We start from the raw sequence: 24957 nt of genomic DNA on the forward strand, positions 1-24957 counted from the left end.
GAAAAATTAGGGTTGGACATGCAAAAAAGACCAAAAGGGAGAATTAAATATGACGTAACTTATAATTGGTCTTTAGGAGTGTTACTAACAAATTGAGCACTGATAAGACATGCAAAAGCAACCAAATTGAAGAATTAAACGTGACTTCATCTATAATTGACTTTTGGGAGTATTACCAACAAATTAAACACTGATAAGATATGCAAAAGCAAGCAAATTGAAGAACTAGACATCACATCACATATAATTAGTTTTGCATATTACAAGCATTTTTTTAGGGGTTAGCCTTGATATTTATTAAATGTTTCAAAATTAATGTTGATTGTAAAAATATAAAAAATGATAATGAAATAAATATAAAAATAAAAATGGAAGATTGTAAAGAAGATAAGTATAGAAATATAGATAAATAGAAAGAAAATAATAAATTGAATAGAAATAGAAGAGAATATTGATAATAGAGGTAAGTATAGAATCTAAAAAGTAAAAAAAAATGTAAAAAAGATATATACAAAAAGTTAGTATAATTCAAGATAATTCTAGTTTAAAAGCCATACCTTGATTGTTAGTACATCAAAGAATAATCTTCAAGGCTATGTTTTTAAATTATTTTTTTATGAAAGGAGTTGATTTTTGGCCAGCAGAAATTTCAAGTGTTTTTGCACTTGACAAGAAGAAAGTGGTTTACATCTAAGATAATAATTATCGGTTCCACTTTTTCTGGCAAGGTAGCAAATAGAAAAAAAAAGACAGTCGCCTGTTTTAATTGGAGTATTCCAATATACAGTCACTGCTCTGCTAAATGTATTGGCTACAAGTTGAGGATGGTCAATTGTACCAAACCAATGTTGCTGGGGGAAAGGTGAGTATTTGTCTTGGAGACTGCGAATTAGTGGGTTATTGGATGCAGACATATTGCCATGCTCCATTCTTCCGTGATAGTAGTTGTTTTGGTGCTTTAAAAATGTTTCTAGCATTTTGTCTTTTACTTTTGACCACTCTTCCAGATCCTGGTATACTTCTATTGCTATCGCCCTGTACCCACAATTTCTGTCTGCTTCAGGAGAAAAGATTGTTGATATATGTTTTGGTGCGATTATGAGATTTGTTAGTAATGTGAGATTGCATGGTGACCCAAAGTTGATAATATTTTTTATGGCTTTTTGCTCTTTAGCTGAGAATATTTTTTGTCTAGAAAACAAAGCAAAGATTTAGTAAATTAAATCTAAACAATATTAAAATCTTATTTTTTTGTTCTTTTTCTGTTTTAATTTTTTTTATAATTTTTTCTTTTTCGGTATTAATGCAATGCTCTAATGCAATCATCTTGCACTTGGTATTTTTTAGTCGGCCTTTAATGGCTTCAACTACTGTTAGGCCCTTAAGGTTTTTGAGTTTCTGTGTGTCAATTTGTTTCAAAGTTTTTTCTATCAATTAGTATATATTGAGTTGTTCTTATTTGCTCTGAGCATTGGCAAAATATTTGCAAATAAGCTCAAGAGCATAGTTGAATTCTGGGGTTATTAGTTTGATATTGTTGATGTTTGAGGGTACTGGGGTTGCATTTTGGATAGTTAAATGATCTACATAATAAAATGTTATATGAGAAAATCGTCACGTAATTATTGCTACTATTATATATATTACTTTCTCCTTCTAGATAGTTTTTTCTCTAGCGTCTTGGGATGCAGGAGATTGGGATGATATCGAATTTGGCAAGTGTGTGGTAACAAGGAAGCAGGTAGTTATATTGTATAAGGCATTTGCACGCTTTGACTAGTTTTTTGGGTATAATGGATTTGGATAATTCTAATTTGATTTGATCCATTGCAAATCTACAGACTTTAAGACGGATGTCATTTAGTCTGGCAGCATTGACTTTATCAAACACAATTTTTGTTCCTTCTCCAAGGCTTTTCACCATTAGCCAATGCTTGCGATCTGCAACCTGTACAATTTATAAATATATTATAACCAATAAATGCATAAAATAATATAAAATAAACTTACCAACTTGTCATACCACTTTTTTACTTTAAGGGTAACTGTCTTCAGTTTACCCAAGGAAGTACCAAGAGAATGCTTGAGAGAAGCATGGGCACTTTCTGCATGGTTCGACGTGCAATTGCCAAAATGGGCATGTTTGTAAACATACATGTTCACCCAGTTTTCCTTGTCTTTCATTTTTCTGATAAAGTATATTAAAAAAACACAATTTTTTATAGTTAAATACACTGTTTACATCAAATTTAAAAAATTTATATGTACTTCTCAAAAAAAGCACCAGCAGCTTTTCCCTGGTCTTTGCAATTTTTCTTTGCAAATTCAAGATATCTATTTGTTTTCTTTTTTACTTCTTGATGTGTAATGCATTTTAAAGCAATTCGGTCAAGGAATTCTGACAGCTTATCCAACAGGTCTCTCTTTTTGCTACTCTCATCTCCCTTCATCATCAGAAGCAATTGCTTTTTAAAGCTGTCTTTGATATGCTTATAGCACAACAACTGCTTTGACTCAGAAAAGACTTGAGTAATAGCTTTTCTCAATGCTTTTTCATTGTCCGTGATGAAAACATCTGGGAGAAGTATTGTTTTTGTGTTGTTGCTGCTGTTGCTGTTGTTGTTGTTGTTGTCATCGGGCCAGACTGCATCGCGGAGACAGCTAAGCACCCAGAGATAATTTTATTCTGTCTCATGCTCTACCCAAGCACCGGCAATTGGATACGTCTTTAAAGTGGTACGAGGGTTTCCACTCACATTGCTAGTACCAACAATGTTGACATAAGTCATTTGATGACTATTTGTCTTATATGTGGCATCAATAATGACAGTCTCAGACATTCTTCATGCCTCATTGATCACATCCTGATACACAAAGAAGACCATATTCACTTGATTGTCTTTTGTATTACCAACAGAATACCTGACATGGAAGTCAAGATCTTGCAGAGTGGTGATAAAGTCAAACATCTCCTTTCCTTTTTCCAATTTTCCGAAATGTTGCTTTATATTAGCAATGTCATGGCGAACAATGTTTGTATATCCATTAATCTTTAAACTGTTGAAAATGGTGAATACATCATCATTGTTCTCCAGATGCTTAACCACAAGCGCCATTGCCTCAGGCGAGAGCTTGTGGTGCATAGCATATGCTCTGTGGTCTTCTTTGATAGGGTGGTTATGCTCTGCCTCATGGGAGCATGCAGTGAGCTTTCTGCCCTTCTTGCTGTTGGCACACATGAAGCAAGGGAAGTCATGCTTCTATGTGTTTTTTTTGCACTTTCTCTCCTATTCAGGAAGAGTTTCACCCATAACTGATGTTTCAGAAGCAACCTTCTTGGCTTTTCTGGTATCTCTATATTTGCCAGAGTGCTTGCAAATCAATTTGATGCGAGAGCTTGATGCATATTCAGTAGTGAGAGCAATGTTATGCTTGATACCATATGCCTTGGCAGCTTCTCAAACAGCTACGACTGAAGAGAATTCTCTTCTAACAAGAAAAATTGAGTTGAACTCAGTCAAGGCAACATCGTACTTCTTCCACATCTTGCTAATAATGACAAAGTCGTTGGTGTTGTTGATGTTGTTAATGTTGCTCATGTTAAATGACAAAAAAATTACGAGCTGATATTATAGTAAAAAAGGGCAGTGATTTAATTGGCAATCTGAAGGGTAATTTATCTGATCCCCTCAAAAAAAATGCGTGTAACATGCAAAACTAATTATATGTGGCATCATGTTTAATTCTCCCTTTTGGTCTTTTTTTGCATGTCCAACCCTAATTTTTCTGAACGTCTATATTTTCTGGTAGATGGTAAAGTATTAGCCAAAATTGAGGCTTATCTACTAGAAAATAAGACAAAAAATACAACTATCAGAAAATAAAAAATGCAATAATTTACTAAGTCGTTTTGAAAGTTGTTTCAATTTACAAAACATTTCTTTGAGAAAAAAGCTAGATAGTTATACTTTTATTCTTGTGTATGAGATCTGCAAAGATGAACTTTATATTTGTTTTTTATAGACTGAAAGACTTGTAGAGAGCGTTGATATGCATCAAACAAAGTCTGACCATCATCTTCAGTCATATACTGTTGCATAGTCAGTAGATCTTGATTTGCATACCAAAGTGTTTGATTGATGTCAATACATTGCTGTATAAAAGCAGATGTATGACTGATAGTTGGTGTGATTGTGGCTGTTTCAGAGGTAGAGAGAAGTAGAGAGATCAGTTTGTATGCATTTTAAGCAAATACATATACTTACAAGATTTATATCTTTGCTGATAATCAAAGCAAGTGCACAAAATAATCAAGTTTGGCTCTGCAATCTGAACGACATATGCTCTATTCTCATTTACAAATGACCAAACTTGCAAATTTACATCTTCTGCAGTACCAGGAGCAACAATCATCATTTTCCTGTCATCATCATCAACTTCTTCAGCTTCCATCTCACGTATTCTTTGTTGTCTAGTAAAAGAACTCATTGGACTATTGTTTGACATGACATGTTCATATTCTTGGGTGAGAAAATACTCAACATCATGTACTAAAACAATAACAAGCTTATTAAGTCTCTTGTTTCTAGATCTTTTCATGAAAACTGTTTTTAATTGATTGTGTCAGGATTTGATATAGTTATTTGTGAGCATATGGGAGAATTGTCATTCATGGTATGCTCTACTCCAGATCTTAAACTTTGCTTCTGTGCACCAGTTTCTCTCAAAGTAATCCAAGAAGCTTTCTTGGTCGTCAAAGTCTTCTTTAAACTGTACAATTTTATGACGAAACTTGTCTATGTCTTCTTCATAAATGATCTCTTGCAGAGACTTCATCATCACACCGCGTAAAATTCGTGCCTCTGATGGTAAGGATCTGGGAATCTTCACACTGTCAGATAACTTTTGGTTCCATGCTTGGGTTACATGGAAGATGCAAAATTGAATGGATGTTGCAGGGAAAGTTGTCTGAATGGCGTGAACTTCTGCTGCACAACAATCAATAGTAAATTGCTTTGAGTCAACAAGCAAAGAAGATCTCTTCAAGAACTACAGCCACTGCACAATGGGGCTTACACCTTGATCATTGGTTACCATAAAGGCAACAGGCCATCCTCTACCAATATCTTCATCACGCACCAAAAGGGTATAAAGAATCTCATTCACGTTGCTAGAGATTACATGAGTAGTATCCAAACAGAAAGAAGTTGCGGTTTTCATTTTTTCTTGCTGAACGGGTGACATAAAACCATATGCAAAGGCCGATGGATCTGGAGAATAGGAAGTGTTTGCCTTAAAGATGTTGAAGTTTAAGGCAGGAAGTTTGTTGTTCATCCAGATTAAGAAAGAAGTCATTTGGTCTTTGTCAAAATGATACAGCTTTTTATTGATCTATTACAGAAATATATTAAAGTAAATGCTATAAGATATATTATTTTTAAAGCTTACTTTGTTCATCAAATTCCAGATATCATAATAGTTAACTTTTCTTTCAGACTTTCTACCATATTGATCTACAGCTCTCAACATATCAATTCTAATTTGACTAGTAGATTTTGACGACTGTTCTAATTGCTGAGCCAACTCATGAAGATATTTCTTTGCAAGAGGAAGGGTGCAAATATCACTACGCATATCACCAGGAGTATACTCTGCATGATCTTTTGTAACAACAAATTCATAAAACTCAGGTGTCTTAAAGAATCCTTTCACATGAAGAAGAGCAGAACACTTGTTTTTCTTTGTTTGCTTTTGAACCACACGCAAAGCTGCCTTAGATTCATAGGTTCCCCAACGATGACAGGAATACTTCTGAGAAAAACACAACTTAATACCAGTTGCTTTGGCTTCTTCAGCAGTAATGTTGGTGGGTTGCTTATTGGTGTTGCGAATGACTCACTTGACTGCACAAGCTTCCCCAATCTCTGTTAAACATTCTTTCCACTCAGATGTTTTTACTCTAATAATATTTTCTAATCTAAGTGTCATCACTCCTGGAACAGAAGAGCATTCCAAGGCTTGGGAGATTGTTGCCAAAGTGTAAATGGTTTCGTTAGATTGAGTGTTGTTGATTGACATATTTAGTGAGACTGTGTATTTTAATAAAACATATAATTTAATGGATATAGAATATCTGTTTCAAATAAACAATTCAAAAACAAAGAAAAGGATTGGCAGTCACCATTTTGGTTAATATTTTATCATCTACCAGAAAATATAGACTTTCATTTTTCTTACATGTCTATATAGATCCCCTACTAGACTTGTGGGTGTTAAAGTCAACAGTGAGTCAATCAAGTGATGTGTCTTGAGGGACAGGAGTGGTCCCCCCAGGTTTCTTGGGAAATCTTGTTTCTGATACCTCTTATACTCAAACCCCCAATTTTATTCTATTCCTTAAATAATTAGAATACCTATCTACATCATCACCTCAGAAACACCTGTTACCTACTAAAAATTATACTTCTTTCCTCTAATTTTATACACTTTTTTCATTCTTAATATTTATTTACAATACTTTTATTATATTTTTATTATATTTTATTATTATTATATTATTATATTTTTTACTTTACTTTACTACATCATTATTATATTTTTTACTTTACTTCTATTCTATTTCACTATATTTTTACTTTATTTTTATTCAATTATTATATTTTTACTATACTTTTATTTATCCTCTTTATATTTTTATTATATTTATTTATTCCACTTCTATTATCAACACCAGTTACATGTAGTAAAAATTTATCACTTAACTCTTTTCTTTCTTTCAAAAAATTATTTTAACCAAATATTTCTGTTTATAAAAGGAACAATCTTTTCAATTAATAAAATCATTATTTTATTCTTGATCTTATTTTATTTTGCCCATGATTAATATTTTTTTCATACACAGTGCCCTTATTCTTTAGAGTATTGTCTGTTGATCTTGATATATTTCGTTTCTCTGTTTTATCTTTTCTGTCTTTCTTAAATTTTGTTATTGTCACAATTTTAATTTTTATTTTCTTCCTATTTTTCTACCTGTCTGTCACCAATTCTTTGCTGTCAAATTACTCATTCTTTCCAATCATTTTTATATTCTTCTTCTTATATTTTGTAATTTATATTAAATTTATTTGCCAAGTGATGCTGTTACAATTCACAACAAACAAACATATCACGCATCATATGTTTGACATATGTGGTGATTATATCTGTGATAAACATTGACAGATGATATGTTATCACTGTTCTTAAGGCTTGTATGAGTTTGTAAATGTGAAATAACCTTTCTTTTTCATAAGAGAGAAAAAGAAAAACTCAAAAGAGAATATAGAATTAAAGATAATAAAATCAATAATAAAAAATAAAAGAAAAACAGTACTATTGATTAATCTCAATAGACTTGACTCAATATACTTGGATAATTAAATAAGCAAAATATCAACAACATTAAATATTAAGAGAACTTGTTATCAGAAAATAAGACCAAGAAAAATCAATTTTTATTAAATGCAAGTATTGCAATATTTATAGTTTTGCAATTGACTTGTTGAATAATTAAATAAATAAAATTATTGAAAATATAATAAAAAGTTGTATAATTGATAATCTATTAAATGTGATTTGTTTACTATCATTAAGTACAAATAAAATAAAATAATTATTAAGTTAAAATCATAAAAATAATTATGCTTGTAAAGAAAATATAATAAAAATAATATTAACTTCAAGTTGATTCATTAAGTTAAATATAGTAAGAGAATAAGATAAGATGTGTGGTTGTGTGAAATTATTTTTGACAGAATGATGCCTTTCTATTGTACTTATTGATGTTTTGCTTTACAAATAAAAAAATTGCTTTCTATTCAGTCTTGGCTACCACCAGAAAATAAAAAAATAGAATATAATTTTTCTAGAATTACAAAGAATTCTGCATTGTCAACACACTGGCAGACAACTAAAATTTTGTGAAATGCTGATCATTTTTACAACACCCTATATCAAAATTGATGCTTGTTGAGTTATAATTTGTTATGCAACTGGTCAGAAATATAATATATATTATATGTATAGTTATATTCTTGAGATTTTAGTCAGGACAATCCAACAAGAAGGAATTTAAATAATGAACGGGACTTGAAAAAGATAGAAACAGATATATAGATAACAGACAGATAGACAAACAGACAAATAGATAAACATACAAGCAGACAAATGGTGAGACAGTACTTGTAAACTCTAATAGTGTAGAACTTAGTATTTCTTGCAGAACAATAGTTTAAGCTGAGTAACAATATTCAAAAGGAATATAGATGAAAACTAAATGAATTTTATTGTGATAAAAACGTCTCTCTTATATACTAATTGACAACTGTATATAAGATGACAATCTAGATACATTTTATGCTAAATGATGATTATTTAGAAGAGTGTACAGATCTTCAGACATAATTACAAAAGGAAATAATCAAAAATAATCAAAAATAAAAATAATCAAACTACTAAAAAATATGAACTCTTGGGAAGCATACTAAAAAAGTAATATCAAGAAGTATAAAGGAACAAGTGCAATGCAAAGGGAAGCAAGCTAAAAAAAATAAAAATCAAAAACAAAAATAGAAAAAAGGGAAAAGCATTTAAAGTCCAGCAGGAATTTAAATGTCAATAGCAAAAAAAAAGGAAAAAGAGGGAGAGAGAAAATAAATCCAAGAAATTGGATTTTGTCATGTCTAGAGATGGAGTCACAACTTTGCACTGTCCATAACTTAATAGTTTGTGCATAAGTTGACATCACATAAACAAATATACATTTTTGGTCAATGCTGAAAAATTTACAACACTTATATCAAAAGTGATGCATGATGTGTTTGTTTGTTGTGAATTGTAACAGTATCACTTAGTAAATAAATGTAATGTGAATTACAAAATACAAGAAGAAGAATACAATAAAAATAGAAAAAAATAGGTAATTTGACAGGTAAGAATTGGTGACAGACAGGTAGAAAAATAGGGAGAAGATAAAAATGAAATCGTTGATAACAACAAAGTTTGAGAAAGACAGAAAAGAAAAAACAAAGAAATGAAATATATCAAGATCAACAGACAACACTCTAAAGAATAAGAACACTGTGTATAAATGAAAAATAATGATAATAATGGACAAAAATAAATAAGATCAAGGATAGAATGATGATCCTATTGATTGAAAAGGTTATTTCTTTTATAAATAAAAATGTTTAATTAAAATAATTTTTTGAGGGAAAGAAAAGAAAGTCAAGTGAAAATTTTACTACATGTAACTGGTGTTGATAGTAGAAGTGGAATAGAAAAATATAGAGAAGGTAAAATTAAAGTATAGTAAAAACATAATAATAGAATAAAGATAAAGTAAAAATATAGTGAGGTAGAATAGAAGTAAAGTAATAATATAATAATAATATAGTAAAGTAAAGTAAAAAATATAATAATAGTATAATAATAGAATCTAATAAAATGTAATAAAAAATAGTGTAAAATAAATGTTGGCGATAAAGAAGTGTATAAAACTAGGGGAAAGATGTATAATGTTTTTAGTGGGTGACAGGTGTTTCTGAGGTGATGATGTAGATGAGTATTTTAATTTTAAGGAACGGGATTATATTGGGGAGTTTGGGTATAGGGGTATCAGAAACAAGATTTCCCAAGAAACCTGGGGGGACCACTCTTGTCCCTCGAGACACGTCACTCGGTCGACTCACCATTGACGTCAACTCCCACGAGTCCGGTACCACCCATCATGGCTCATCGCCAAACCAAACCACCAAAGAAATCCACCATCTGATATCCCTCACCAGAAATTGACCAAAGCCTGAGGTGCCTACAACACATGTGATAAAGTCAAAAACGGACTTATAGCTCAGCGGTAGAGCGTGGGATTGCAGATCCTAAGGTCCCGTGTTCAAATCACGGTGGGTCCTTTTTTATCGTTTTCGACCTAGGTTGTTCTGTCATGTGTCGTTCCCAATCTGGGTTGGTTTTCCTTTTACTATAACAAAGTCAAAAGGTCAAACCCACTGGGGATCAAGGAGTATACGTAAAATCAAAGAGAAGATAAAAGATACTTTTTATTGATATGAATTTGAATTGTCTTATATAGTTTTCTAAACTAATACTGCACATTATTCGCAGTAGTTATTATTTATATTTAATTAAAGAAATAGTCATTATACTGCAGTTAATGCTCAGAAAGATATTACTGCGCATAAAGAAGTACTGCGGTTAACTATCTTCAGGTTTTATGGATTCATCAAAATAATGTCCGACACGTGCCCAAATTCTTGTCAACCAATCAGAATGATGATTGTTGTGCTTAATTTTTGTGATACAAGTTCTAGTGACTTGTTATTAGAGAGGGTGACTATTTGTTCATTTTTGAATAAGTTTATGAAAATCATCAAAATGGGGTTTTAATTTTTAATATTCTGCATATCCTATTTTGGATTGCTTCAAATTTACTCAATTCTTATTCATGAATGAGATTAATTTTGAAGGAAAAGATGTAATTTTTCAACACTATTTTGAATAGGCTAAAAATAGTAATACATATTTTAATACTTCTTTATCATATAAACAAATAGAGTTGAATATGCAAATGTGTTAGCATTTTTAATAAGTAAACAATATACTTATTTATCCTACAAGCAAATAGAGGTGTATATTCAAGTGTACAAGCATTTTTGATAAGTAAACAAGACATTTCTTTATCACACAAATACATAGAGATGTATATTTAAATATACAATCATTTTGGATAAATCAACAATAGAATCGAAATTTTTATTTAGTATATAATATATTATTGCTTATATGTAATTTAAGTTCAATATCCACATTTTTCATTTTTTTTCTTATACACATGAAGTGCAACATATCCTCTGAACGCAAGCCTACCAAGTCAAAGAAGCTGTCAACTTCTTCTGGTTCAAGCAAAGATCGTACGGAGTTCATTGTATATGACCCAACCATCCAGAAGTTTGAATAAAGTACCAGCATGGACTCAGCACCGATCATGAAAAGAAAACAAGAGATATGGGACCAGGAAAGAGAGCTGATATTAATGGAGACCTACAACCATTATCGCCCATTTGCAGCCTCTCATGGACAAGTAGGAGAAGCGTGGGAATAAGTAACTGCTGCAGTCAATTATGTTCACCTTAACTACAAACAAGCACTTACCAGCAGAAGTGTGCAGAATAAAAAAGATGCACTCTTTAGCAAGTTCTGGCCCCTTTTTGACCAGCATTCAAATGAGAAGTTTTCTGGGGTTAATATAGATATTCCAACTCGTCTTGGGAAAGCAATTTATTCCGCAATGAAGGCAGTATGTTTTTTTTAAATAATAATAATAAAACATATAATTATTCAATCGATTTAACAGTTTTCTTTTAATATTCAGGAAGAAGATGCGAAGAGTATCAAAGAGCTCAAAAATCTTGTGAAGGCCAGAAAGGCAAAAGACATGAGATCACTTAATGATAAGCTTATGTCTTTTGTCAAGTATGGCCGGAAAATACCCCCAAAGGACGAGAAAAAAAACAATGAAATATATAAAGTTCCCAAGGTAAAGCCAATGCCAGCCAAGGGGCAGCAGCAATTGGTTGAGCTGTTGGAGAAACAGATAGAGATCTTGAAAAGACAAGCAGAGACAAATGAGAGGGTTCTTCTGGTACTGGAAAGCTTGGAGAAGCATATTGGAGAGAGTAGCAAGTCTTAGGCCATCATTGCTGACTCTCTCTCTCTCATTGCCAAAAATCATAAAAAATAAAAGTTCAATTTATACCTCTTTAATTTTATATTTAGTTTTGAATTGTTGATACCTTTTTTTATTATACAGGTAGAGAAGTAATACATACATAATTTTAAGAGCTAAATTAATTAATTATGCTATTGTGAAGTAGAAGCCTTTTAAGATAGTATAGTGTTGTACTTGAATAGATAAGATAAATGAGATGACATTTAATTAATTAAACATACCAAGTTAAAAACTAATGAAAATGCAATAATTACATATGTTGTGAATGAGTATTGATTACTGCTGAATCTGAGAGTAAGACTGAAGGATAAAATAATATCCTCAGCTATTCCAGTCAAATGGATCTCCCTTTATGATATTATCTAATACACAGATCATCATACACATAATTGATTATTTATTATTATCACCATGACATGGGATATACAAATACATATACATTATATATATGGCATCATTATATTTCATCTACATATTTCTTTTATTATACAAATACTTAATTGAGAGACTACAACTACAACTATTTAATATTATGAAACATTACCCGAGTATCTGGGTCAGAATATTAAAATATTACCAATAGCATAAATGCTCTTCTTTACTAAAACTCTTGGACTGATCTGACTGGAGAAGTATCATATCAATTGGTCTTTCTGGATCTTTCCAGAAGAATAATACTCCTGGAAGATGACTCATTGTGATAAAGATTACTTAAGCACACACTGAATTACAAATTAGAAAAACATATAAATATCAGTAGATAGTTCCGTGTAGAAAGAGAATCAAATTTTATCATTCTTTACTTTTCTTTTGAAATAAACAACCTACACAAGTTCTCACAAATTCTTTCATCTATATTATATTTTGCTTTATTTTCTCCCCACAACAACATAGAATTCTAATGGTATAAGAACATCACTTTATTATTATTACTAAACTTATTTGCTTTATAGTCATTAACAACAAGTAATATACTCTATGTATCAAGTGGAATAGACTCTACCAATCTGGGAGCATTGTATAGAATAGTGTCTACAGTATCAACTGTGTCTTCTAATATGGGATCACATACAAGACCCCTGATATAATCTTGTATGTTTGGTGGTTGAATATCAAACATTGCTGACGTTGCGGACCCATTGATACAAGTATGAAAGTTTTTGAACAAAGTAGATAATATGTATATTGTTGCAGATAATGCTTTCAACTTTATCTTCATCTCTGAGCTGAATTTACAGTATTTGAAATACTGCCCTACCTTACCAAACTCCATCTCTACTTGCACTTGTGCTATAGACATAGCATAGTTAATTCTGGCTTTTTGATCTAAAGATATATACATAATAAAGTTTTGTTACAGTTATTAAAAGTCTACGTATGTAACAAATAAGTACAATTGTGAATATCTTACTATCCTTCAGTGTTTCATCTAGTGGAAACGGCTTAAAAACCTTGTATGATTACAGGTAGACTTGGTCTCCATAAATAACATATACAAATGGTGGATACTTATCCCTAGACACGGCTGTAAAATACAGAATCAAATGGTCCAAAGTCTTAGTTTCATCAAAAAAATTTGCATTGTGAGTAGATCCAACAAAAGGTCCAATTAAACTACTGGTAATGTGATCAGGTGTAGCAATGTCCTGGTACTTTATACAATGAATATGCTATTAAATAGACAAATATATTAGTGAGTAATTTAAAATCATTTGACATTATATATTTTTTTTGAATGTTTTCACCAATCAATATCTTACTTTCCATCTATTGTATAGAGTTTTTTGCTCTTCTTCTGATTTTGGACAATATAATTTCTGCATGGTACCATCAATGAAACCAATTACACTGAGATATGTTTTTGCTATAATATATTTAGTTATTAATAAAAAACAGATATATCTATAAATGTAACAAGAACAATATTATTAAATAATGATATTACTTCTTTCATAGATTGCCTTTGCAAAATGCTCACAATTTTCTGCTGAAAACTGACGTGTATCAAACTCCAATCTGTTTTTGAATTTCTTCATCAACAAGACAGACATTTTTTTACAATGAACCCTAAATCCTTTGCATTCATTCCCCATTCTCTTTTCATTGAACAGTATTTCCAAGAGAAAGCAAATTGGTATAATATTATGGCAAATGCAAACTCTCTGCTCACATGAACCACATGTCTTTTTGAACAGCATAGGTGCAATATTATAGGTAGTTCCATTGCTTCACACATTATCTTAATTCAATTTATATTCAAATGTTATTATTTAATAGTCATATCTCTATTAATAGGTAGATATCTTTGTGTAGCTTACTTCAGAAAGAGAGAATTTAAATTCCTCTTTGCATTGGGTATCACTCAAAGTCTCCAAATCAAAAAGCTTCAACTTCTTTCTTTGTTTGTCAGTCTCTACAGATACTCTTTCTTGTTCCAAAAGAGAAGAGATCTCAGCAATAAATCCAATGCTTATCTTTAAGACTGTATGATACAAAATGTATGTATAAAAAAATAAATAAATGAGAGTTGTTGTAAATGAGTATTGACTACTGCTGTAATGGAGAATAAGTCTGAAGGAAATAATATAAGGTCTCAGCTATTCCAGTCAAAGGTGTCTACTGATTACTTTATTATTTAATACACAGGTTTAGCATGCATAATAGTGATTATATTTCATATGATGATATCACCATAATATAGGATACATTAGTGGATTATTATAAGCATAATTATAACTCATAAACACATTTACTTTCGATGTTAATACTTCATTGAGACTACACACATTTATATAATTAATCATACATTAATTATCCCAAGATTATGTTGCTCTGATTAAGGTTCAGATAGGATCGATTACCTGACCCCAGTCATATAATTTTCCCAATCCAAAACAATATAAATAGCAGTAGTAGTTCAGTGTAGGAACCTCGTCAAACTTGATACAAAATCTTTCTCAATAAACAAAACCTACACAAGTTCTCACGAATCTTTGTTCCTAATTTCAAATCTTGAATTCTTCCTCTTAAAAACTTCTTCAACTTCAACCACCACAACACCAGTAATCATTTAACATAGCTGAAAGTCACATAATTGATAGCTGAGTCAAATTTAATTAAATATTTTTTCTTTCTTTTTCTATCTCGTATTATTTACACAGAAAAAAAGGTTTGTTTTGATTACAATAACATTTACTCATTACTATTTTCTCTCTCTTTATATAGAAAGATTGTTTACTCTTTCACAATTGACTGCATCAGATTGCTCATAGAAATGACTTAAGGTATTATTATTTTTCAAAAAAAAAGACTACTCATTACAACTTTGTCTTAATGATTTATGTTTGTTGCAGGTAACAACACTCGTATACATCTGATAATAAGAATTATCTGATTTGTATGTATATATCACCAAGCTTATATGCTATTAATACATATTATTTACTTATATTTCTATTCTATTTTCTCTGATTTTTCATGTGCTTTTACTGATAATAAAAGGTATTTATTCTATTTTCAAAACTACGTATACAAAAAACATAGCCAACTAACTCATTTAATTGTAGTAGATAGCTTATCTACATGTCTCCATCATAATCATTATTACTATTACAAGGCATTATGTAATATACTGTATAGTATAGTAGCTTACATCATTAGTAGTAATAATATAAACCAATAAAAATCAATAAAAACCATTTTTTTGCAACCAATCGTATAATCGTATTTTTGAGGAATGTTTTTTCCACACAGTCTCCTCCCCTCCCCCTCCCCTCCCCCAAAATATTAAATCACAGACACTTTCGTGTAATATTTATTCCCAAAGAGGCATGTGTTTTGCTTCAACCTTAATGGCATTGGAAATGAAAAAAAAATTGGTGATGTGTTACACACCCACTGAAGTTTTTTTAATCTCAACAATGAAAAAGAAAAAAAAGTGTCAATAAGGGTTTCTTTTTTAGGAAACTCAGACAAGTTTCGAGGGTGGTCTTCCTCAAATAGTAGAATTGGAGTGGGGGGGGGGGTGAAAACATTGGAAATTATTTTTTGGGCTTAAAAAAGATATATTTTATTTTGTTTCAAAAAAAGAAGTAATTCTACTAAGTATTTTATAAGCTACAAGCTGTTTCTTAATGAAAGCAGCTTTTACAGGTATGAGAAAGCTAATAAATAAGAAAGCATATTAATATAACAATTTACAAAATGTTTATTTAAGCAGAAAATATCTTTTTATACCGCGTGTATATCTACTAGCTATCATTAAAAACTTATCTAAGAGAAGTAAAGAAACAATTAGAATATGGAGCATAGATGGTGTACTGTTTTAATATATATATTTAGTCTATACCTAATGTTTCTATGGCAAAAAAGCTGATTATGTATCTGGATAAATATCATTGCTCTGCTGATAAGATTTGGTTCCATAATCTCATCTTTGTATTGCCTTTGAAGCCTAGCAAGATTATGATTTAGTAAGAATTCAAAGAGATGCATAATAGAAATAGTACTTACTTTAATAAACTTCCACGATGTAGTATTCTCTGGCTGGATTACACTTGCGGTTTACCTTTAAATAATGACATGAAAATAATGAAAAAAAGAGACAAGTAAACAATTGGAAAATTAGCCTAAAGTCTATTATGTCCCTTTGTTTTTTAACGGTCTCAGGATCTTATGAGTGGTGGCACTATGTCAAGAATCAGTGTATATAAATACTTTTTTGTTATATTCTTAGCAGTATTACTATCAAAGAAAGTCTAAATGATTATAGAAGAATATAATAATATTAATGGTGCATCAAAAATAATATAATAGCAACAAAATTAATGTAAACTTTTGTTATTATTGCTGACAATTACTGTGACATTGCAAACTTATATAATATAGTTCTCATTAATATCTACTATAGTAATGTTGGCATTAGCTAGACCATTGTTATTTACTTCTATTACTCAAAAAATAATTGAAAAATATTTCTTAATGCTGTATATTATGGCATGCAGTTGAGGATGTTTAATGACATGGTAAAAAAACACAAATGATGAAAATGACTTAGAGAAAAATTATGTTTTCCAATAAATTTTATCCAATTAAATCTTCTGTTTTCCAACTCTCTGTCGTTCTTTTCCCATTTCATACATTGGGGGTACTCAGCCAGGTTAATCGCTCAAATTCTTGTGTGAATCTTAGCCAATGATATCAATTTGTAGTTGAGGACACCAAAAGGCAAAAGATCAAATTTTGATCAAATTTTGATCAAATTTTGACTAAAATTTTAATGACATTCATATACCAAGATTATACATCATTTAATAAAAGATTATGCAAAAAAATTGCTATATAATCTAGGAAACATACAATTGACATCTTTCTTCACACCTTCACCTTTATTTTGCTTCGCATCTTATTATGAAAAAAAAACATGTCTAACTCTAACAGCAAAATATCTTTATCCACTGAAGATAATCACGCTATCAAGAACGAATATAAGACATGGTACAAACATGATGGTAGTAAATATGGTCTGACTTCTATGGAGAGACTTCAGCAATTCATGTTGATGAACGGCAGAGAAAACCTCAATATGTATCTTGGTGGTGACAAGGAAGGACGAACATTCAAGTCGTCAAAGGTTACAATACTAAATAAATGCAACCAGTATTTTCAGGAGCAAGGAGTTTATCAAACTACAATCCAAATAAAGTCGAGGCTTAACAATCTTTTGACAAAACAATATAGAGAAGCCTATCGTGTTTGGAAGAATAGTATTAAAAATAATTCTAATGACGAAGGCTCTATCAGTGAAAAAGAAGGCTTAAAGTGTAAGTTGATACTATCTATATAATACCTATTCTAGATCTCTTTGTTTTAATGTAATTTGTATAACAATAGCTGAATTGAATCAAATCTACCCTGCTTTCTTTCAGATGGAAAAGGTTATGGGCAATAGAAAGACTGATTCTTCAGCAGTTTGTGATATCACAAAGCCAATAGAATGAATACATGACAAGGACAGTGAGCAAAGCAATGGCGATGATGACAACACGGATGAAGAATCAGCTGAAAACAGTCATAGCAGCAACAATGCAGAATATGACAGCCAAAATGATAACATGTCTGTACTCTGCTCCTCTCCTCCTAAGTCAAGCTCTTCTAGAAAACACAGAAGAGTAGATGTCAAATATAAAGAGTTAGCAAAAGAGATAACAAGACAACTTAATGAGTCTTCTGTGTCCCTAGAGGCAAAAATAAAACGGCTTTATAGAGAAAAGCTAGAAGTTCTTAAGGGCGATCTTCACACTAAGTGAGAACGTGAATTTATACACAGAAAATTCAAAAACATGATGAAAGCAGTTGCAGAATTGACCAAAGTGCAAAACTGGTCAGATGAAAAAGTGCAAGAGCAAACTGACGACATTTACAATAAAACATATGGTAGCCAAAGACTATCAATTTAATAATGATAGCAACTATCATAGAATACCTGTTATACATCATTTCTACTTTTGAGATAATTTATTTTTTTATTTTTTACTTTTTTTTTAAGAATGTTCCCATCTCCGTTTTTTATGAGTATCTCTTCTTTGATACGGATACGTTTGAGCTTAGCATTCTCATCTGACAATGACATTTCTGGATAGTCATCTACAGTGCTAGTCACACCTTCTCTGCTGATCCTTTCGATCTCCTTTTTCTCTTTTCTCCTATGAAATCTTCATTGTCATTGTCATCATGTCATCTGTCTGGTCAATCAAAAAGTTATGGAGAATAACACAAACTCTGATCCAAGAATTGACCATGTCCATGTCTTTTCGACTTCTTATCTTAATTGGGAGTCGCTTGAAAGAGAAGAATCTTTCTTTGAGGATCCCAAATGCATGCTCAATTTTTATCTTCGTCATTGCTATATATGAATTGAACGCTTTGTCCGCATCACACAATTCCTTGTTTTTTGGCTTCTTTATGACATGGACAACGTACATCTTGGGAATGTAACTAGCATTGACTAAAACATACTGGTCACCAGAGAAGAAGTTATTGGGATCGCTACCCATGATCGATTCTTCAAACACCCTGGCATTGTTCATGCTTCCAAAGTATCTACAAGAGAGATACCAAATCTTCTTTTGATGGTCGCATACCCCAAGAGTGTTTACACAGTATGTGTGCTTACGACCAAAGAATTCTGGCTTTTTCTATGACGGTGTATGCTGCAAGTTAAACAGACACCCATCCAAAAACCCAACAAGATCAGGAAATCCAAATGGTTTCTCATTGCTTGGGATTATTGTTGCTGTCTTCTCGAGTTCTGATGGCCAAAAAACGTACATGTTTTCCATTGATAGCATTATCTTGAAGAAAAAAACTGTGAAGTTTAAGACACTGCCCTCTAATAAGTTTAAAATAATTAGTTCAATGGATTAATTATATGTTTATATAGATTAACGGAAGTCAGTTTACTAAAAGATGCTTACCTCCAATACCAGATCTTCATGCAAGCCTGCTATAGGATACAGCATTTCTGTCTGAGCCTAGTCTCTTCAAGACCAAAGCTAATTAAAGCTTTACATCAGTCTGCTTATGTCCTTTCGGTGACTTATATAAAGAATGGTCTTTGATTATCTCGTACAGCTTATTAAACATGCTTTTAAACATTCTGATTTCTTCTTTGAACCCATCTGCATCTAGGTCTTCGAGGAAAGCAAGTTTTTCTTCCTTTGATTTAAGCTTTGGCAATGTATTGCCACCCTTGTGTAAGTATCTGTTGGCTTGAAGATTCTGCTCAAGATCCTTCACAACAGCTATCTTCTCCAACTCTGCATCAACTTCCTCTTCAAGGACTTCTGAAATATTTTTCAACAGCTTATCTGCGCTTGTTGATAAAGATTGTACCAGACTTTTTTTTTTCCTTCGCTACAAATTTTCTGATTTTACGCGATTTCTTTAAGGCAGCAACTGTTTGTTGCTTTGCACTGTATTTTGGCATGTTATATGGAGTGAAAGAAGTGTTACATGACTTTGTTGACAGTAAACTCTATGATTTATTAAGGAGAAAGATAAAAACAGTATTGTATTGCATATAAAAAGTAAGGATTCAGCCAATCAGAGAGCTGTACATTTTGCGATCTTCAAAAAGATGATCAAATTTTGATTGTCACTATTACAATTTTAGTCCAAAAATATTGTGTTCTGAATTTAAAATTTGAGCAATCAATCTGGCTGAGTACCCCCATTTAAATCATCTGAATTTTATTTATAGTACACGAAAATATTATTTCATCCTTTTCTGGCATATGTCTCATCATTTTTCTCCTCTCTCAAATCTGAAGCTTTTCATGTGTAATCTCAATTCATACTCTAAGCCAATAGAAAATTTGGTTTCAATAAGAAATTTCTATATTTAGAAAAAACCTCAGTGAGTGTGTAGTTAAAATGAATGTTCTACAATTTTATGTAACAAAAATAAGCTAAATACGGCAATACAAGTTGAAAATTTGAGTTTCAAAAAAAATCTTTTTTTAGCTAATATTCTGTGCAACTCTACAAATCTGAGTCCACAAACGTCTCTAATTACCACGGATGAAATTTGATATCAAATTAGGAAATTGAAAATGCATCTGTTCTTATTGGCTTACTAAATATATTGCTCGTGTAATTTCCTTTTATACTTATAAATCAAAACTTGTGTTCTTTATAAGGGAATACTTGCAGTACAGACATCTACAAATGTATTTCTAGTGTAACAGAAGAGAACTAAAAAATGACTTAAAGAAATTGGAATGTTTTATTGAGATAAAAAAAAGATATAAAAAATTAATAAAAGGAATAAAGGAAGGACCAGTATGAACCAAATTTGTTGAGATTAACAACATATTTACAGCCAACTTTCAGATGCATGTCTAATAGACAAACAATCTTCAATTCATCTAGTGGCATGTATATATCATCAGCATATTTGAGTGTTAGACAATAATTGTTGTTAACAGCATGTGCGGATGAATGTTCGATATACAAATGGTATACTTTAGAAAAAAGCACCATTCCAATGATGATTTGTCCATTGCTTTGTCTAAATAGAGCAAATGTATTATCTTTTAATATCCTTCTAGGGGTCAAACCTGTACCATTCTTGTCTGTAAATTCTCTGGACCTACTGAGCAAAGTTTCATAAAATTTCCCATCAGAGTTTTGTTGCATGTATTCTGCAATAGCTTTTTAACAGGTTTCCCTTAAACCATTCTTGCCTATCCATGAACCACCATCAATAATATGTCTTGTCATATATTGTTTACCAAATTTGAGACATATATCTTTCGATGTGTTCATATGGTTTGTATGAAACAAGTGTTCACAAATGTACTTGTTGAACTACTCTCTCTTTTTGGTCTCGTAGTTAAGAGCAGACCCGAATCTTTGTAAATCTTCAGGTAGATGGGTCAACAGATGGACTTTTGGCTTGGACGTATAGAATGCATGTTTTTTATGTTTACAGTTAGTGTCGTATTTGTGTAGGGCTTCAATTAGACTTCTAACGGCAGAGTCTACTTCACTGATATATGTCTCGTATTGACTGTCAATAGATTGAACAAATACTAGAGAGCATAGACGGCCAAGACGAACAAAGAGGGGAGTGATTTCCTGTAATACTTCTGTATCTGCAAACTTTATGGCCAGAATTACCAGAAGTATTTGGATTAGTACCTTGAAGTCTCTACCAAGAAACGAACCGGCATGAGTGAGAGTCCTTGTAAACACTCTTGATATGCCTCTGGAATTTTTGTAGTCTTTAACATAATCAAACAGTTCTTCTAGTTCTTTTTTGTTTTTGTTTAGGACAACTTTAACCAGATCAGTGATAAGATACTTTGCAATACCAAGGAGAATATAATGCAATATTTCAGCAGAAGTGTCTTTTGACTGGTCATATACTTTAAGTTCTAGCAGTTTGTCTGTTGAGTTGTTTTTAAAAGTTAACTCTTCTGCTGTGTTTTTGTCATCAAAGTAAGAAATATCAAGGATCACTGTATCTCTGTCTGGTGTAGAAGCAGCCTGGATATAATGATCCTTGGTTCTTGTTGGATGCCTGTTAGTATAGTATTCAACTTTGTTCAACTCGGGGATTTGACTTTGCAATTTAATGTAGCACTTTCTACAAGGGTAAGTTGAGTTGGGTGCACCTAAACCACAAAGCTCTGAGTGACAAGATATATCTGCCTCAATCCAAAGTAAAGGAGGTACCACAAGAACATATGCATTATCTTCTGCAGAGAACATTACCACGCTGTTTTCTAGCTTCTTCAAATCATCAACAATTTCAGGTAACAACGAGGCAGCATTTGCACTTTTCTTCTTTGGAATTGCTGATATAAATAAGATATTCTCTATGGAGCACCTTTCCTCAAAAGAGAGGGCCACACATTTCATCAACCAGCTCTTATATGGATTAAATTGCTTAGAGATGTTTCCAGAAGTATCATCTGAGAAAAGAATTACAGGTGCAATCTTTACCTTGTAATATTTTCTTTGGTTGTTTTCTTGGTCAGTTCCGTTGCATATAAGCCTCTTCAGAAAATGTTCTTCTTCAAGTAATTTATGATGAGTTGGAATGAGCAAGATAATTGTGTCAGGAGAGATGCTGCAACATAAGGAGGTGTTTAATGGGGTTGTGTTGACAGAGAGAAATGATTCAATATTTATGTCGGTATGATTGATTTCGATGTCAATGCTACAACCACCTTTTGGAGTTCAAACAATATATCTACAAGAGAAAACATTAGATGTATCCATTGTATGAAAAGATTCCACCAGAAAGCGAATGTTAGGTGAGCAATCTTTTAACAGAACAATGTCACCAGACCAGAAATCAACGTTGTTGTGGGTAAACATGGGCTGTCGGAAGTATGTATTTATTCTCCATTTTTCTCCTTGTTGAAGACAGACAGATTGGTTTGGCGTGCGATCAGATAAAGAAAAGATTGATTTTGACTTTATAGGATCGGCAGCAAGGAGTTTGATATGCTCAGAAGGCAAGTTAAGGAATGTGGTGACTTTTGTGCTGTCAGAGAGAGTAACATCTAAACTTTTCGATTTGAAAATTGGGATGTTCAATTCTTTTCGTGTCTGGTAATTCCAGAGTGCATCTAACCGGGGCAACTTGAAAGAAATATCTTTTCTAATAGCTTCTTTGTAGATCTTTAGAAGAAGATTGATGGTAAATAATATCTTCTTTAACATTCTATGAGAAATCATGTTGTTATCACCATCGACAAGTGCGAGCAAAATCATCGTCTGGATATCTTTAAATGGATGAATATTTGGTGTAAATCTGTTCCAGGCAGTAGAGTTAAACATTTTACTCTGGAATTCATCCTCTTCATCGATTGAAGATTCGTTGTTATTGGCGAAAGCAGACATGTTGTTCAAGATGTGATTAAACAGAGAAATGCCTGCATTTAGCTCTGTGTTTTTCTCAACATCAAAATCACTATTGTCAACTCTACTTCCATCATCACTTTCTTCACACTCGTCATAATTTAAGATACTGTTGTAGTATTCATTATCAACGTCTGATTCCTCTTCCACACTTTCACTTGGTGTAAGCATATTTTTTGGGCTGTTGCTCGTCTGTATATCTTGATATTTGGTCTCCTGGACTATGCTCATATCATCTGCAACCGTTTCTGTTATGTCATGACATCTTTGCAAATGTCTTTTAAGATTCCAGTGATCTTTAAAGGTCTTCTCACAAAGTGAGCAAGACTTGCCAATGTCAACAAGACTGAAGTTGAGTAGGCCCGGAATTCTCGGAGTAGGTACTGATACTCTTCCTGGGGCAAGTTTTTTTGGTACTCTGTTCATTATTGTTTGTAATGTAAAGAAAGTAAAGACAAAAAGATAGATATAATTAACGTGTACCCCTTAATTTTGTTCAAGTTACAACGTGTCAATTTTGTGAAAAAACCAATTAAATTGCATTATTTTGCTGAGATTTTAAAAAACCAAGAAAAAATAAAAAAAAATCAAAACATTCTTTACTCTGTATTTGTTTAACACGATCAAGTTACTAATCAAACTTTTAATGCTAGTATACAATAACATGTTCTTCTAGCAAAAATCTATGGTATGATATATATGACGGCTTCTAAAAAACAATATAAAAGATCATTTATTTTAATTGGCATTTACTAATCACATTTAATCTTGAAATAGTATAAGATCCAACAATTTTTTAAGCTTATAAAGGTACATGTGTTGACATTAAGAGTAGTCTATACAATATGAATATTAACAAAAAAAATTTATGTCTTACTCTAGGTTTATTCATTATCATCATTATCAAAGGTAAGTTATTAGAAACAACTCTTAAAGATCGCAGCCACTAATTATTCTTGTCATCTATATAGGTTTGAAACACTTCAAGCTCAATGAAATGGAAAGGTCCTATCCATAGCTTTTTTATTTTGTAAATTGTATTGAAGTAGCTAGCTAGCTTTTTATTTATAATAATAGCTACCAGTACCAGCAGCTCCTGTCTACCCTGCAATAGCAGCCAGTACTAGGCTGGTACTGGTAGCCTAGTATTTTATGACCCCCATATTTTCAACCCACAAAATAAAAATAAAAATATTTTTTTCAAACCGAAGATTTTTTTTGTCAGCATTCTATTTTTCAAATTTGGTCTATTTTTAAAATCGTGAAGCTTCAAAAATAGTAAATCCAAAAAAGGAAATCGAGCCACCGTCGTACAAAACAGTCATTTGTAACACTAGAAAAATCTCCCGTGGTGATATATTTGATTTAAATCTTAAAAAACAAAAAAGAGCTCAAAGTGTGCTATATTTGATATGGTGGTAGAAGTTTAAACAAGGTTGTCATTTTTTGGAATTTACAGCAACTTTTTTCTACAGTGATTACTTGTTAAGTGACCAATGATTCAAAATATAATCTTAAGCAAAAGTCCATAGGTGAAAATATTTTATTGTGGGTTTTTCTAGGCCTTGCGCATTTTAGCATATTGGCTACCCGATGAGAGCTGAAGAATAAATGAAAATAATAAAAGTAACCCCCTAAATATAGGGGGGAATAAAAAGATATGTAAAAAATGAAGAATAAATAAAGAAAAAGTATGGAACACGCATGACAGAGACAAAGATGAATAGTCAGCAAAACAGTAA

General features: G+C 31.7%; 10 protein-coding genes and 1 non-coding gene across 11 annotated transcripts; 4 read left to right on the forward strand and 7 right to left on the reverse strand.

The window, feature by feature from the left end:
* Positions 1-702: 702 nt before the first annotated feature.
* On the reverse strand, positions 703-977 carry PHYBLDRAFT_142259 (hypothetical protein; the record flags this gene model as incomplete). Its single annotated transcript, XM_018430769.1, has 2 exons — positions 703-720; positions 786-977. 2 exons carry the CDS (start codon positions 975-977, stop codon positions 703-705), a joined length of 210 nt encoding a protein of 69 aa, XP_018294790.1.
* A 679-nt stretch (positions 978-1656) lies between these two features.
* On the reverse strand, positions 1657-3239 carry PHYBLDRAFT_142260 (hypothetical protein; the record flags this gene model as incomplete). The annotated part of the gene is made up of 6 exons (XM_018430770.1): positions 1657-1776; positions 1844-1948; positions 2011-2188; positions 2269-2661; positions 2725-2841; positions 2923-3239. The coding sequence occupies 6 exons, from the start codon at positions 3237-3239 to the stop codon at positions 1657-1659; spliced, it is 1230 nt and encodes a 409-aa protein (XP_018294791.1).
* A 48-nt stretch (positions 3240-3287) lies between these two features.
* PHYBLDRAFT_142261 (hypothetical protein) lies at positions 3288-3599 on the reverse strand (the record flags this gene model as incomplete). The annotated part of the gene is made up of 2 exons (XM_018430771.1): positions 3288-3431; positions 3495-3599. The coding sequence occupies 2 exons, from the start codon at positions 3597-3599 to the stop codon at positions 3288-3290; spliced, it is 249 nt and encodes an 82-aa protein (XP_018294792.1).
* A 371-nt stretch (positions 3600-3970) lies between these two features.
* On the reverse strand, positions 3971-5935 carry PHYBLDRAFT_165265 (hypothetical protein; the record flags this gene model as incomplete). The annotated part of the gene is made up of 6 exons (XM_018435190.1): positions 3971-4197; positions 4266-4604; positions 4686-5049; positions 5077-5391; positions 5449-5874; positions 5900-5935. The coding sequence occupies 6 exons, from the start codon at positions 5933-5935 to the stop codon at positions 3971-3973; spliced, it is 1707 nt and encodes a 568-aa protein (XP_018294793.1).
* Positions 5936-9875: 3940 nt separating this feature from the next.
* Positions 9876-9947, forward strand: PHYBLDRAFT_t78. Its single transcript has one exon. It is a non-coding gene; the product is annotated as a tRNA-Cys (tRNA).
* Positions 9948-11020: 1073 nt separating this feature from the next.
* Positions 11021-11743, forward strand: PHYBLDRAFT_165266 (hypothetical protein; the record flags this gene model as incomplete). Its single annotated transcript, XM_018435191.1, has 2 exons — positions 11021-11134; positions 11408-11743. 2 exons carry the CDS (start codon positions 11021-11023, stop codon positions 11741-11743), a joined length of 450 nt encoding a protein of 149 aa, XP_018294794.1.
* A 1015-nt stretch (positions 11744-12758) lies between these two features.
* PHYBLDRAFT_63042 (hypothetical protein) lies at positions 12759-14852 on the reverse strand (the record flags this gene model as incomplete). The annotated part of the gene is made up of 9 exons (XM_018441063.1): positions 12759-13108; positions 13194-13233; positions 13279-13452; positions 13543-13646; positions 13728-13812; positions 13842-14021; positions 14101-14256; positions 14536-14560; positions 14770-14852. The coding sequence occupies 9 exons, from the start codon at positions 14850-14852 to the stop codon at positions 12759-12761; spliced, it is 1197 nt and encodes a 398-aa protein (XP_018294795.1).
* A 979-nt stretch (positions 14853-15831) lies between these two features.
* PHYBLDRAFT_157995 (hypothetical protein) lies at positions 15832-16567 on the forward strand. Its single transcript, XM_018433712.1, has 4 exons — positions 15832-15945; positions 16009-16054; positions 16131-16235; positions 16295-16567. Exons 1-4 carry the CDS (start codon positions 15916-15918, stop codon positions 16297-16299), a joined length of 186 nt encoding a protein of 61 aa, XP_018294796.1. The 5' UTR covers positions 15832-15915; the 3' UTR covers positions 16300-16567.
* Positions 16568-17204: 637 nt separating this feature from the next.
* Positions 17205-18090, forward strand: PHYBLDRAFT_142265 (hypothetical protein; the record flags this gene model as incomplete). Its single annotated transcript, XM_018430772.1, has 3 exons — positions 17205-17604; positions 17675-17718; positions 17794-18090. The coding sequence occupies 3 exons, from the start codon at positions 17205-17207 to the stop codon at positions 18088-18090; spliced, it is 741 nt and encodes a 246-aa protein (XP_018294797.1).
* A 396-nt stretch (positions 18091-18486) lies between these two features.
* On the reverse strand, positions 18487-19769 carry PHYBLDRAFT_63040 (hypothetical protein; the record flags this gene model as incomplete). Its single annotated transcript, XM_018441062.1, has 5 exons — positions 18487-18883; positions 19013-19172; positions 19260-19314; positions 19352-19650; positions 19676-19769. 5 exons carry the CDS (start codon positions 19767-19769, stop codon positions 18487-18489), a joined length of 1005 nt encoding a protein of 334 aa, XP_018294798.1.
* An 827-nt stretch (positions 19770-20596) lies between these two features.
* On the reverse strand, positions 20597-23641 carry PHYBLDRAFT_165270 (C2H2-type zinc finger transcription factor; the record flags this gene model as incomplete). The annotated part of the gene is made up of 3 exons (XM_018435192.1): positions 20597-20933; positions 21156-22518; positions 22546-23641. 3 exons carry the CDS (start codon positions 23639-23641, stop codon positions 20597-20599), a joined length of 2796 nt encoding a protein of 931 aa, XP_018294799.1.
* Positions 23642-24957: the final 1316 nt, after the last annotated feature.

Source organism: Phycomyces blakesleeanus (genome assembly GCF_001638985.1).
Source record: "Phycomyces blakesleeanus NRRL 1555(-) unplaced genomic scaffold PHYBLscaffold_5, whole genome shotgun sequence".
Lineage (NCBI taxonomy): Eukaryota > Fungi > Mucoromycota > Mucoromycetes > Mucorales > Phycomycetaceae > Phycomyces > Phycomyces blakesleeanus.

Coding starts and splice junctions, on each gene's coding strand:
- PHYBLDRAFT_157995 (XM_018433712.1), top strand. CDS start 15,916: ATGAAAGCAGCTTTTACAGGTATGAGAAAG. Junction 15,946..16,008: donor CTTTTACAGGTATGAGAAAG/CTAATAAATAAG, acceptor AGCAGAAAATAT/CTTTTTATACCGCGTGTATA. Junction 16,055..16,130: donor AGCTATCATTAAAAACTTAT/CTAAGAGAAGTA, acceptor TTTAGTCTATAC/CTAATGTTTCTATGGCAAAA.